The sequence below is a fragment of the Aspergillus nomiae genome, assembly GCF_001204775.2.
Source record: "Aspergillus nomiae NRRL 13137 chromosome Unknown contig00029, whole genome shotgun sequence".
Lineage (NCBI taxonomy): Eukaryota > Fungi > Ascomycota > Eurotiomycetes > Eurotiales > Aspergillaceae > Aspergillus > Aspergillus nomiae.
Genome location: NW_015378084.1, coordinates 69,978 through 84,097, shown reverse-complemented (window position 1 = coordinate 84,097; position 14,120 = coordinate 69,978). Strand labels below are relative to the sequence as shown.

The 14,120-nt window shown below is 48.7% G+C and overlaps 4 protein-coding genes across 4 annotated transcripts; 1 reads left to right on the top strand and 3 right to left on the bottom strand.

The window, feature by feature from the left end:
- The first annotated feature begins 42 nt into the window (after nt 1-42).
- ANOM_001918 (putative lectin family integral membrane protein) lies at nt 43-2,243 on the top strand. The gene is made up of 6 exons (XM_015547175.1): nt 43-494; nt 554-620; nt 681-751; nt 808-988; nt 1,037-1,748; nt 1,806-2,243. The coding sequence occupies exons 1-6, from the start codon at nt 406-408 to the stop codon at nt 1,931-1,933; spliced, it is 1,248 nt and encodes a 415-aa protein (XP_015410486.1). The 5' UTR covers nt 43-405; the 3' UTR covers nt 1,934-2,243.
- Nucleotides 2,244-2,718: 475 nt separating this feature from the next.
- On the bottom strand, nt 2,719-5,402 carry ANOM_001917 (putative PHD finger domain protein; the record flags this gene model as incomplete). The annotated part of the gene is made up of 2 exons (XM_015547174.1): nt 2,719-3,178; nt 3,235-5,402. 2 exons carry the CDS (start codon nt 5,400-5,402, stop codon nt 2,719-2,721), a joined length of 2,628 nt encoding a protein of 875 aa, XP_015410479.1.
- Nucleotides 5,403-7,803: 2,401 nt separating this feature from the next.
- Nucleotides 7,804-9,944, bottom strand: ANOM_001916 (curved DNA-binding protein (42 kDa protein)). The gene is made up of 6 exons (XM_015547173.1): nt 9,828-9,944; nt 9,485-9,568; nt 9,298-9,402; nt 8,964-9,217; nt 8,421-8,889; nt 7,804-8,333 (listed from the first exon to the last, which is right to left on the bottom strand). The coding sequence occupies exons 1-6, from the start codon at nt 9,865-9,867 to the stop codon at nt 8,134-8,136; spliced, it is 1,152 nt and encodes a 383-aa protein (XP_015410478.1). The 5' UTR covers nt 9,868-9,944; the 3' UTR covers nt 7,804-8,133.
- Nucleotides 9,945-11,785: 1,841 nt separating this feature from the next.
- On the bottom strand, nt 11,786-14,117 carry ANOM_001915 (terpene synthase family protein; the record flags this gene model as incomplete). The annotated part of the gene is made up of 8 exons (XM_015547172.1): nt 11,786-12,034; nt 12,090-12,123; nt 12,216-12,305; nt 12,358-12,514; nt 12,598-12,956; nt 13,109-13,338; nt 13,582-13,794; nt 14,010-14,117. The coding sequence occupies 8 exons, from the start codon at nt 14,115-14,117 to the stop codon at nt 11,786-11,788; spliced, it is 1,440 nt and encodes a 479-aa protein (XP_015410481.1).
- Nucleotides 14,118-14,120: the final 3 nt, after the last annotated feature.

Here is a 14,120-nt window from a genome sequence, read left to right as displayed (position 1 = left end):
GTCCCTTCGGCATATCATACCGATCGATTTAGCGCTCAAGTAGCTGCAGCTTCATGGAATTAGCTTCGGACGTAGGAGTCCGTCATTCTGTCGTTCTCTCCAATCTCAACATTCAACATTTGGTCGACTTTTCACCGGCGACCGTCTCAATTATCAGAGAGATCCGCTACTGCGTGATCGCCATTGTGGTTGGGTGGACCACTAGTCGTGTTGTCTCCGCGTTATTGAATCGCCGAGCTGCTCCTGATCAGTGACGCTTCTGATACCCAGTGGTCAATCCTTTTTGCTTCTGTTTCTTTTGATCTTCCTTTCTTTGAATTATCAAACGCTCTTTCCGCCATTTGGCATAGATCGACAAGGCGCTTCCCTAACAAGTAGTGATACTCGATTGATTGTATAGACACTATGAAGTTTTCAGCTTCTTTACCATTGTTCGCTGCTCTCGCTGCGGCACAAACTGTGATCGAAGGCTCTAGCTTCGGCCATGGTCAAACGTAATGAATCACTCCCTTGATGAAGCGTTGTGTACCATATCCTGACATTTTTTTTCTAGGCTATCACCCGCCAGGGACACCATCCCGGGATGGTCAATTGGAGGAGAAGGACATTCTCCTCAAGTTGTATGTCTTCATTGTTCAACTGATTTAGCTAGTGGTGAAAATCAGTGCTGACATCACTAGCTCTCCAACAAGCTAATTCTTACTCCCCCTTACCCTGGCAACACCAGAGGGTTTGCTTGGTCCCAGTCTCCGTGAGTCTGAATTAGTCCCCCATTATAGGCTTTGAAATCACTAACAATGAACACAGGGTTTCCCAATCGGAATGGTCGGCTGAATTTCAGTTCCGAGCATCTGGAGTTGAGAGAGGAGGAGGCAACCTCCAGCTCTGGTATGCTAAAGATGGCCAGAGCAAGATTGGCACTTCTAGCATTTACACTGTTGGCCAATGGGACGGATTCGCACTCGTCGTTGATATGCACGGCGGAAGAGTGAGTCTCATGATCCTGGCTCGTTGATTAGTGCTGACATGATACTAGAAAGGTAGCATTAGAGGATTCCTCAACGATGGCACAACAGACTATAAGAGTCATAGAAGTGTAGACAGCCTTGCTTTCGGACACTGTGACTACTCTTATCGCAACCTGGGACGGGCTTCCGTTGTTCGTGTCAAGCATACAAATGCCAACTTGGAAGTTACCGTCGATGACAAACTATGCTTCGCCACAGACAAGGTCTCTCTTCCTGCCGGCAACACATTCGGTGTAACAGCCGCGACGCCAGAAAACCCCGACTCTTTCGAGGTCTTCAAGTTTGTCCTGCAGACTGCTCAGTCTGGAACAGCCCCACCAGCCCAGCAGCAAAACAACCAGCAGCAGCAGCAGCAACAGCAACAGCAACAACCAGTTGCTGCCCAGGCCCAAACGCAGCAACAACCCAGGACCGACCAGTTCGTTGACCTTGCTGCTCGCATTGAACTCGTCAACAAGGCTACCAGCAACGTCATCCGCGAGATCGGCAACCAAGCCAAGCAAAGCGAGAACCGCCACCTCGATCTTCAGCAGAAACTCGCAACCAAGGAGCAAGTCGCCGGTTTCGATGCCCGCCTCCAGAAGATCGAGCAGATGCTGCAAACCATCCAGCGTGACCTGGAAGGCAAGGACTACCACAGCCGCTTCAATCAGCTCCAGGATACCCTCCGTTCTTCTCACCAGACCTTGACTGAGCATCTCCAGGGCTCTGTCCTCAGCGGTATATCGATCCCTCCCAGTTCCCCGTTCATAAACCAGATACTAACATCATGAACAGCAATCACCGCCTCCACTCCACGCATGGGCTTCTTCATCTGCCTTATCATCGCTTTCCAGGTCTTCCTGGCAGTCTCTTACATCGTGTACAAGCGCCGCCGCGCAAACATGCCCAAGAAATTCCTCTAAACGGAAAACAAGCATCTCAGAAGACTAGTCTTGGGAATTACCCAACACATGATACGCAATTCTTGTTTCACCATCCTCGATTCCATGTTCCACCTCCAGAGACGTGGGCATGGAATCCCAGATCCACGAAAGTCATGTAGTAACGCGAACTTTGCATTGGCTTTGTACTGCTCCTCATCTCTGTTTCGGCGTGTTCAGGCTTTGAAGAAAAGCTTTTGCTTGGAAGTCGCGAAGTAGTCTTACTGTGTTTGTTGTAGTTATTTGGAACGTTGTATATCTAGATTTATTCGTATCTGTTTTATCCTGGAGATTTTGTTATTTCGGGCTTGTAAGATTTGTGAACTGCAGATCACTATATTTGACCAGTCTTGAAAAGTCTGCGACATGAAAGCTCTACAGAGGAAACAAAAATAAAAACACACCAATGAGAATGCTAAAAGTCCCACCACCCATGCCTTGCCAAATAATGCGAGAGAGAGAATTCTAATATATCGTACAAAAATGATATGTATCCACTTTGGTTGTCTGCGGCATATACCTCAAAACAACCACCACTAGGAACTGGGATATGAGAAATAGAGAATATTGGAAGTCTGCCGAAACAACAAGTTCGTCACAACATTAAACGGTTTCCGTACACCCACCGAGGGGCTTGCCTAATTCATTGCACATGTATTATTGGGGGATGAATCACAACAAGCGCTCGAATATGGAGTAGGAAGAGGAACAATAGTCATGTAACCCAAGAGGCACAAAGCTCGGATATCACCAATAGGTACCTCCGGTTATGTGCTGGCAGATGGGTTGGTAGGTTGAGCGTCCATGTGCTCAACGTCTGGGGAATTGACGGCCGAAGATTCAGCTGGAGCAGACTGAGTCCTCAGGTCTGTTATGCGTAGTTCAATCAATCGTTGCAAAGATCGAAGCGATGCAATCTCGCTCTCGGCCGAAGGCATAAAGTCCGGCGACACGTTCGCTTTCAACTGATCGATGAGGAGGCCGATCTTGCTATCCTCAACTTCGGTACTGTTGCCCTGGGCAAAGGTGATTAAATTTGCCGCGGCCTCTCGCTCAGCAGCGGTACGGGAGTTGAGAATCGCAGTAGTTGTGTCCTCTTCTATAACTTCTGGATTCTGAGCTGCATAAAACGCGTGGGCCTTGGACGTAAGTTCGTCGTGTCGTTGGCGAACATACTCATAGTATTTGTCAGCGGCAGCTTTTTTCATCGCAAGTTCTTCGTTTTCCCTGCAAGTATTATTAGATAAATTGAAGTGAGACGCATTATCCAAAGATATACTGACCGTTTGACTCGTTGAATAAAATCGAGCTTAATCCCTTTCTCCGAAACACGATACATGATACCCTCTTCCTCCTGCTCCTCTATCTTCTCATCTTCTTCTTCATCCGGAAGTATTTCAACGTCTATCAGACGAGGGTTTTTCGGACGGCGAACACGTTTTACCAAATCGTACCCCTCCTCGTCTTGAACAATGAAAAACTTGTCATGCCAACTGTGGTCGGGGCACATCCAGCTATGATATGTACGATCACTCCCCGGCTTTTGGGCGGGAGGTATAGCTAGAGGAGGATCTATACAATCCATATGGAAGGCGAGAGGGCAAAAATCGCATTGAATAATGGGCCGACGACCGTTAGTGGTACGGCCACAGCCATGGCAGAGAATGAGTTTGCCTTTCGCATCTACTGTTCTCAGCAGGAATGGATCATCATACCGACCAGAGCGATTCCTCCCGCTCCGAGGATTGATTCTGGGAAAGGGTAAGACTTCATCGTATTGCCCTTTATCGCCCGTTTGCACCCCAGCAAAATAGCTACGCAAGCGAGAGGGAAGAGCAAAGTCTTTATGCGGAACCTTGTCTACAGCGACAAGCAATGTACCCATGGGTTTCAGGATGGAGCATCTTGGACAGAACCAATCCCCTTCTGGCGGGTTGGCGGGATCCAGGGGTGGATTAAGACAGGAGAAGTGGAATGAGTTCACACATCCGTCGCAGCATAAAAGCTGGCCGCTTCCGTTGCATTCACGGCAGAAATCATTGTTCTCCTCACCATTCTCCCTGTTGACGGCCATTGTAGGCGTCAGGCGCCGGTTGTCTCCAGCATCGCTACTTGCCGGACTTTCTGATCTCTCTCTCTGTTCGGCAACGGCTCCATCCGCGGCGGTCTGGGGTTGGCCGGCTGTAGTGGCAGAAGGGGTTGTGACACCTGAAGGGGGTTCAGAAGCAAGTGATGAACGGAGTCTACTCTCAGTAGCAGTAATTTTCGGAAACGACCTTTGTAAGCGAGTACGTTTAGCCTTGACGGCTTCTGCCGAGAATTCGGGATTTTCTTCCAATGCACGCCTGCGCTGAAGAGTAGTGTCACTAGATGGAAATACGGAGCGGCGACTTGGGGGTTCTGAAGCTTCACTATCCACGGCCTTCTGTGTAGACTTGGAGTGCTTTCCTCTGCCGCGAGAGCGAGCGTTCGCCGCTCCCGGTGCCATTCCTGGGGCGAATGTTTCGACATCGAGTGACTTAGCAGAAGACAGCGAAGACACGCTACTGGCAGATCGCGTACGCCCCATAGCTGGCGCTACAGTAGGCAATACTTCTGTATTTTCCTCCGACTGCACCTCTTTCCAGGCAGTGCGCATCACAGTTTGGAACACTGACTGTTCACGGGCCCCAGGATTCGCTCCACAAACACCCTCCAAAACAGATAGAGCAAAAGAATCTTTGCCACATGTCTCCCAGAGGCGGAGTAGTCCACGAATGACAGGACGATTGCCAGTCTCAGAAGCCATATGGAGGGCATTTTCAACTGCGGATCGGAGTTTCACTACATCAACATCAGTTGAGTTAGGGACAGGAAGTGTCGTAAATGCAGTCACATCCTGCGCAGTATTGTCCTTTGGAATGACAGGTTCAGGTATCGGTTCTTCAGCAGGTGTCAATGGTGTTTGCGGCTTGCTGGTCTCTTTATCCCCGTTCTGGACTGGCCGCTGATCTTTCTTGGTAGTGGTATTTTGTGTACTTGGCTTGAGAGGGCCTAATCCTGCCTTGCGCATGTCTGCTGCAGATGGCATCGTCCCTAAGGGGCGCATAGTTGCAAGGACTGGGTTGTTGTCACTCGAAACAGCTGACCATGGCGTATCTCTGTAGCTCGGAGCCGGGGCCCTCACCGGTGGCTCAACCCATTCCGCGCCTTTCTCTGACAATTGTGAATCGCTAACCGTGTCTGATATCCCAGTCTTAAACTGCCCTAGTTGCGATTGATTTTGAGATGGTGTTTCATGCGGAGGATCGGTGGCTACACGGCTGTGTCTGCCCGTCCGTCGTTGCTTTCGAGGCCTCGTAGATTCGTTGAAAGAAGAAGCGGGACTCGCGTCATCTGGCGCATGGAGTGGTGTTGACGGGCGAGAATCGTTCGACCTGACATGGGACGAAGAGCGGAGATTCGGAGCCATCGTTGTAGTACCAGGGCTCGAAAAGTTGCAATACCTGGGGTACACAAGGTTAGCGCAAAGGGCCATGGAAGTCATTTTGTTTATGTAGAAACAAAGAAACACTCACTAATAAATAGAACCCGCAAGCAGACAGCGAAGGTGCCCTGCGGTGCCGGTGGGAGACGTGGCCAGCCCGCGCGCTGTCTGCGGGTTGATGGGAAGGAGGAAGATTGCGGAGTTGGAAGCGACGGGAGTTTTCGAGGGCGACTCGGTCCCAATCACGCCTCGTAGGGGGTACGCCGCGGAGACTGCCAACCAACCACAAAAACTTCACGCGTTAAAACTAGCAGGCTTCTAGTCAGAATTGAGTAGCCACATCTCAGTTTGTGATTTTAATCATCTAATTTTCTTACGAAACTCAAAGTGAGGGATTCTTACCAGTAGGTCGTTTTGACTCGCCGCAGGGATCGTGGAGATAGCGAGACAATAGATCCACTGAGGCCTATTTATTGAAATGAGGGGGTTTGCCTTTAGTAACCTTTAAATGAGGTTCTGGAGCCTTCGTAAAGCCCTTGTGATGGAAAGTCGTGTTGTTTAGGAAAACGACGTGTTCTTTGTCTTGAATAGGTTAATAGATGATGCACCAAAAGCAGGTTTTGTAAGATGCGAGCAATCGACCATATGCATAATAACGACGACAAACAGGGGAATGTGCAAGCAAGAACTTTCAGATGCAAATGCTACCAAGACTTATCGTCGTGTACATAGTGGATCCCCTAAGGGCAGTACGGCGGTCTCCTGACAACGGACGAACAAAGGGGTAGACGCTGGCAGCCAAGTAGATATAGAGAAGAACTCACCAAGGATGTGAGAGTCTTTTGAGGTAAACCCTGGCAAAATGCAAGGAAAGGCGATGCGTGGTCTTTGCTTGTTGCGTAGATGCCTAGACACGCCAGAACGGACTGGACCTCGAAAGGGAGTGCCTAGCAGGGCTTGGTTTGAGAGGTCAAAAGTGGAAGATGCAAGGATAGGATCTTCGACAAGAGTTAAGATCGTTCTCTTTTCTTGAGAGAGGAAGAAAGACGATAGATGGAAGTAGCGCGGAGGGAAAGCAGACGTTGGAGGATAGAAGAGAAATGAGAATCCCAAAGGAGAAGTCTCAGAAGGAAGCTAGGATGGACAAACAGGACAATAGAATTCACAGCAGAGGAACCTGAAGTGTAACACAAATATGTCTGCCACGCGAATGTGATGGACGCGATGAGTGAGGTTTCTGTGTTGCTTCAACAAGCAGACAGATGACAGCCAGGAGGGGTTGGCCTTCATGCACAGGTGGATAGATGCCAGCCTACCCCACGGGACCATCAAAGCATACACTACCCAAGAATCAATTTAGCTCAAGTAACTGAAAGCGAGAACTGGGGAGAAATGAACGGGAGATTTATAGTGAGTGTGATTTTCCGAGGATGAAAGGGTCTGAGGTGAGCCAATAGCAGGGACAGAGAATAACGCTGCAGACCGAGAACCACAAATAATGAGCTCCGGATTTCTTTACATGCGCAAAGATGCTAGCCCCAGCCTGAAAATACGGGCCTTCCAACTGGGAGGGGTCGGGAAGGAAGATAAGACGAGGGGACTGGAAGGGGTGAGATTGATGGATGGAGGATTGAAGAGGAATCTGGATTGGAAACGGAACAGCCAGCAGCCCTGCTTTTTTGGCCCACACCACCAAATGACAACGCCGGATGACCACCACACTGCACCACAGTCAACTCAAGCCCAACCTGTTTCAAAGATGGAGATGCGGATTCCTCTGACAAGACAAGGGAAAATAGGTTCGATTTAATCCCGTCCATGAAACCATCAGAAGTGTTTTGGGCCATGGACACTCATTGGTAGCTGCCTTATCTGTTGGCTACACTCGTCGGAGTGAATAATTACCTGATCATATCAAACCCTGTCAGGCAAGAGGTCAAAGGTAGCGAACAAGGGAAAGGGACAAGTAATGGCTTTCACCCTGACGGGGACAAAGAAAGTGGTCATTGCCGGAACTGAATGGGTTCCACGAGTGTATCCAATGCTCCACGATACGTCGTTGTAGAAACTTGGACGGGAGGGGAAAGATCAGACTGAGAATTCTCGAAAAACAGCCCTCTCCTCTCTCCTTTGCTTTTCTCCAGGGCAAGAATGCGCAGACCTCAACGCTGTCAACAATACGCAGCCATGGGGCCGATATGTTGGTTGCCGCGGAACCCCAGGCTGCGCGTCCGACATCACTGAACGACAACATAGATTAAATAACCTTCAGTTAGTAGAGCTGGTCGTCCAGGTTGACAGTGGGACAATAGTAACCTCGAGATTATCCGGGCTACAGGAAAGACAAAAACGCAGACTATGCAGGTTGAGCTCAATGGAACCGTAAGCAGAAATTCATAATTCTCTTTTTATATTCACCTCATACATGACTTTCGCGTTTTTCAACTAATTACGTGCCAAGGGCTTTCAAGAGGGCACCGTGGTAAAAGACAGGAAATCTTATATGGCTTCTCCTATCCTCCTATGCCTCTCGCTCCATGTGCTCGCGGAACAAATTCGCCTCTCTCCAGCGTGGACAAAGGGATTTGATTGACATGAATGATCAACATCCTGGAGCACTCCGAAAAAGGAGCTCCGACCATGGCCTGGAGCAATTCCATCTGCCTATCCAACGCTTCACTAGATATGCCAAAGCTGACCGAGTTAAACGGCTAATTTACTCCTTATCGCCAGAGTCGGCCTTCTTGGCGGCCTTCTTCTTGTTGTTCTTGTTCTTCTTGGAGCCAGTCGACTTGGACAGAGGACGCTCAAGGATCTTAAGGATTTCCTCATCCTCGATCTTCTTGTCGGACTTGACCTTGGTGAAATCGGGAGTGGCGGGAGCAGTGAGCTTGGTGATACCATTCTTGGTGATAGCTACAGATCGGTCAGTCAAATGAAAGAAGGGATATGGAAGGAAAGGCTCTGGGGGTTTCTCTGATGCCCGGGAATGATTGTACATACCAATGGTAGTCAAGAGGCGGGAGACAGGGGCGTTGTCAGCATCACCGGCAGGCTCGTACTGTCTCAGGACACCGCCACGGACACACTCGACGACACCGACCTTAGCGGCCTTCTCGTCATCCAGCTGGCGCAAGCTGAAGGGGAACTGGCCGAACTTCTTGACGATCTCCGAGAGAGTTTGTCTCGAGCTGGGACGCTTGAGGCCGTAGGTGGTAGTGGTACGGCGGTGCAGGGTAGAACGAAGGGGTAGAGTCTTGACCTTTCCAGATCCAAGGGAGAGACCGATTTCAACACCCCAAACCTCACCAACGTCGGGGACACCCTCACCCTTCACGCCAGTGCCGGGGGAGAGAATGATCTTCTTCTCAGCCTCAATCTCGTTGCGCTCGAAGAGCCAGCTGGTGGTGTTCTCAACCACGTTGCAGTCGTAGGCCTTGGCAACCTTCTCGATCAGCTGGGAGATCTGAGCCTGAGTGGGAGCCCTCTCGGCGGCAGCTTCTTCTTCTCTTCCTCGGTACCGGTAGCCAGAAGACCAGGGGGCACCATGAGACGGAGCAGGAGCTCGTTGGCGTAGTGAGTCGCGGTAATGAGGTCAGCCTCGCGGCCGGTCACTTCGTCCTGGCCGACAACAACCTGGTCGCAAACAATGGTTCCGAAGCCATCGATCTGGGCACCGAGCTGAATCTTGGCGATTTCACCGGCCTTCAGGGTAGTCTCGGCCTCCTGGGCGTCGGAAACCAAGGGGGTGTATGGGGTCACATGGGAGCTGGGAGAGACAGTTGTGGGGTGACCGACACCTTTTTCCGGGAACGACTTGTTAATGTCATGCGCATGGGGCTTTTAACTAGCAGTAACATGGACTACGATGGTAACGCACCCTTGGTGATCTTCTTGCCCTTGTAGACCTTAGCAATTTCCTCTTCGAGGAGCTCATCACCCTTCTGGCAGATCTCAACGATCTTGGCTCCCTCCACACACAGGGCTAAAGCACGGGATTAGAATATGAATCTAGACCTTGGAGAGCGGCGGGCTCGCCACGGTATGTAAACCCGGACACTACGCACCTGCGACGGCATCGAGGACCTTGTGCGAGATAGTGGCAGCAGTCTTGTACTTGGTCAAAGTATCGGGGTTGTTGAGGGTGTAGTCTGAGATTGGTTCGAGGTTTTGATTAGTTTATGACACAGTGCTCCGGAGGGTACATTCAAATAGCAATAGAAGCACCCGTAGATAGAGAAAATAAGCTATCCATGGAGTTCCCGTGTTCCTCTACAGCTTTCGAGCTGCTAAACGTGCCGCCAACCGAACCCACGCCATGACGACGAAGCAAGCGGGAAGGAAACCCACAAACGGACGGACCTTTTTCAATCGGCAGAAAGAGGAGGGGTACTCAGAGTGAACACTTACCAACCTCGGCGGGGGCCTGCTGGGCCTGAGTGTCAGCCATTGTGTATGGTATAGATGGTCCTCGCTGTGGTGCGAGGGGTCGATAACGATCAAAGAGGCACTAATCTAGCGGACGTTGGGAGCTCACGAGGAGAAGAAGGAAAAATGGGCTGAAACGGAGCTGGAGAACTCAGATGGAGTCAAAGTATTTACTAGTAAGAGGAGTCCTTCCTTTCCTTACGTAGCAGTACACATTACGAGGTGTCAGCGGGGTCTTTTTCTTGGGTTTTTTGCCCGCGCGAGTGGGGTTTTTGCAGGATGATTTCACTGCAAGTAGGGCTTTGTATTGGTATTACCAGAACGTCACGAGACCGCTTGCCGCAATGTTCTCATCCATTCTTTGCCAAGTTTTTCGCTGAGCTCGAAGCTTTGGATGGCCTTTTGCTTTCCAGTCGAAAGCTACTAGCCAATCTATTCTGTCTTATTCCGCTTATACGTACTCGAGCCATTTGCCAGTCTTAGGAACCCCGTATTCTCCCATTACACACAATGTCGTCTGAAATGAGGAGTTGATAGTGTGCGTATTGTAAGGCACAGCCCGCGGAGCAAACATGAAGCTCCTTGTATGACATCACCAGATGATCACTTAATCCAATTTCGAAACATTTTCATTCGATCTCAAAAGCAAGGGCTCGACCCCAGTTTCATCTATCTTTTTTGACTCAGAAGAGAGAATATGAACTATTAAATGCAGGATAGCAAGCAGGTGTAGATGAGAACCAAGTCTTGAATTTCTAACAATGGCTTAATGTCAAAATCTTGCCATCTAACGGTCCTATGGGGTAGTGGTTATCCCACCGGATTTTGATGAACAATATACATATCCTGTATATGCATAGGAAGATCGAATCTTCCGGTAACGCCGGTTCGAATCCGGCTAGGACCTTTATTTTTTATTTTTTTTCTTCCTAATTTTCTACTATATACCCTTTACATCACCAGACAATCGCTAGAGGGCTCTTCCCAAAGTACTTGATTTTGTAGACATCGAAGGCTTTTCTTTCTGATCTAGTCCTCACTGCGTGTAGGCCTGAGCTCGCCCTAAGCTGGTCACTGAGCAAAGGCTGCCGTAAAGTATATTTTTATCTACCAACGGTTGCATAGTCACAATGAGCATCGTCATTCGCATAACTAGATACTCTCGGACAGGACGAAGACAGCCAAGGGTAGGGAGCGTAGATGCCTGGTGCTCCCTGCAAAAGCTAGAGTCGGCAACAGTCCTCGTTGTGTTGGGGAGGTCGACCGCAGCTTCAACCCTCTTTGGTGTCATCTTCAAGATAACAAACACAGGTGGAGTAGGGGTCTTGGCAGTTCTACAAACCCAGTATTCGAGAGTAGCAGCCTCGAAGGAAGCCGAGAGTCTACCATTTTCTAGTAAAAGTAAGTTCTTGTAACAACAGTAAGATCCATAAATAGAAAATATCGAGCAAAATGGGTCAATACTACGACGTGACTGACACCGCTCCATCGTTAGGTCTAACTATTATTCCACATCAGTAAACTTAGTACTGATCACTGAGCGCGCCCCGAGTGCTCACTGACGGGAGTACTGATCTGTGACAGAGAATACTCACTAAGCAAGTCTCTGACCACCCTCATAATAGCTTGAATGTCCCCCAGAAGGGGAAAGTTCCAGTGACTCTAGAAAATCAAGTTCGCATAAGAATATATACTACCTAGTAAACAAATGATGAATGAAACCCTAATATTACACATTCTCTGCTCAAACCAATATATTACATTGTAAGTTCCTGCTGTAGCAATTTCAAACTGGAATATAGCTAAACGCTTTCATAAATGCAAAATAACGCCACCATCGGAGCTCCGCGGAGCACACCGAACACCGTACCTATTCGTACGGAGACTGAAGCGATTAGGGTCAGGGGAGTTGGCAGTGCTGTGGAAGACAGGGTTGCAACTTACGTCCAGTACAAGCTGCCGGTACAGTTGAATTGGCAACTACGAATGAAATCTTCCACGTCCCTCTTGACTCCTAGGGATAGTGAGAACCTATCTTCCTCCTCGATCCCATCCATCAGTCGGTTGGCCGCTACATTGAATCGACCCACAGATTGGATGAGTGACCGAATTGCATTGTCTATAGCCGCTTGCGGGCTCCCTAGCGACATGCACAAGATAGGGATAAGGCTATAAATGGAATCCTGAGCCTATATCTATTATTAGAGCTGGTTAACCGACGAGCTTGTCAATCATGGGACGTACCATCTCTTTCTTCAGGGAATATATATCATTGACTCTTTCATGGGGAAACAAATGTTAGTGTGCAGCTCTATACAACGGTTGCCTCTATGGCTGGAGCTTTTCATCTTGGATAAAATGGTGGCTTACATTGAAACGATGACGTTCACTTCATTCCATATTGCTCTCATATCATAATCCTCCATGATAGCACGGGGTATCACTGACCGAAGACTATATCTTTATCACCCAGGGTGTCAGCCATGTAATTAGAACATCAATATATACTCACTCATTAACAGCACATATCACACCAACTGCACTGGTGCCCATTCGCACTCTCCAGTACACTTCGGGACTGGGGATCTGCCCTTCGAGTTTTGCTTTCTGCTCCATATGTGACGTTACCAGGAAAAGAGACATCTCCTTAAGAAACCCGTGCCGTTGTTCTGAAGGCCAAAGCGAGTTAGAGCCATTTCGAATTCAGGAAATAGGCAGAAGAATAAAGCAAAAGGCAAAAGCAGCAACGAACCATAAGTATATGCATCACGAAGTGCTTCACCAATCACATCAAAACTTTGGACAATAGGGTCGTCTGGCACAAAAATAGAGTCCTTGTAACTACGGGGTAAGCCTTCAGTGAGATCCAGGTCAAGACATTGAGCCACAAAATAAAGGGTTTCACGACGGTACTGCTCAGCAGCTTCAAAGTTGTTGCTCAAGGAATCTTTCGTGTCATCATCAATTTGGTCATCCCAGGTGACGAGCCAAAGGGACAAGAAGGCGAGAATATAAAGTTCCTTGAAGCCAGCCAGAGGCCACCGCGTCGCGGCGAGATGAGCAAAGTCACACCTCTTGAGCTTTGTAGCCTTCACTGGCTCTGGGAATAGGCTTTTGATTATTAGTGTTGGACTTTCTCAGGGTCCCGGTATAAATTGAATGAAAAAGTAATGAAAGATAGAACGAAGCAGACATGTATAATGGATGTAGTGTCGAAATGTAAACAAACAGTATGTGATAACAGATGGAATTGAGCAATATACCTGTCAATTCTTGCATTTATCACAGGAACCAAAGCCCTCCAGTGAGGATTAACGGCTCCAGGCCAAGATGAGAAGATGGGTAGTAGGTTGGGAACAGAGACAGGCTGTGCCCTGAGACATTTAATCAACTGAGAGTGAGCATCAATATGTGTCTCCATGTTTCTCAGAGGGGTGTGGCTAGTATCAACAACGGAGGAGAATAATGAAAGTGTGATTGTGCTGCCCACGCTCTGTCATGCGCTGGGTGCACCACTCCTATTTATATAGTCTCCATATACTCAGAGAGATTAGATACCCTAGTGGCTGCTGGCTATGCTATGGAGAATAAGACCCTGAATGCGTTGTCAAATCAGGAATTGAGTTGAGCCATGGAACATAGGATGTTTCCCAAGCTGGGGATCCTCGTGAAGGATTCGCACTTTCCAAGTACTAACGGGCAAGTTTAGCAACTCTCAAGTCCACGGTAACAATACCAATCTACGATAACAGCATGGCCAATCCGAATAAATTAATGAGCCACCCATCTTTCCAAATGACCCTTTATGGTAGTATGCATGACACCGTTTCTTAGGTGGCATGGCCATGATAGAGGCATGATAAGGAGGAGTCACTAATACTTTAGCGCTATCCAGCAGACGCAGTTGCTGATCAATTAGAGTTTGAGTATGCAGGGTGAGCTCTAAGAACTGTATGACAGTGAGACAGGTCTCAGTCTGCATAATTAGATGCAAGGGTTGATCTTCGCGTGGTCAAGATCTAGCTGCATGAGAGTGATACTAATGGCGTGATAGATATCCAAGGAAAGCTGGCGCAGATCAACGGCTTCCGTAGATCATGAACAAGTTGAGTATACAAGGCGAACCACGTGGAAAAGGCGCCATATCTATAAACTATATTAGACCGAATTATGGAGCTTACTGATTGTTGGCCAATGGTGGTACCGTGTATAATGAAAATCACGGGGGCGGAGATCTGGCACGCTAGCTGGCGAGGTGAGACACTGAACCATTAA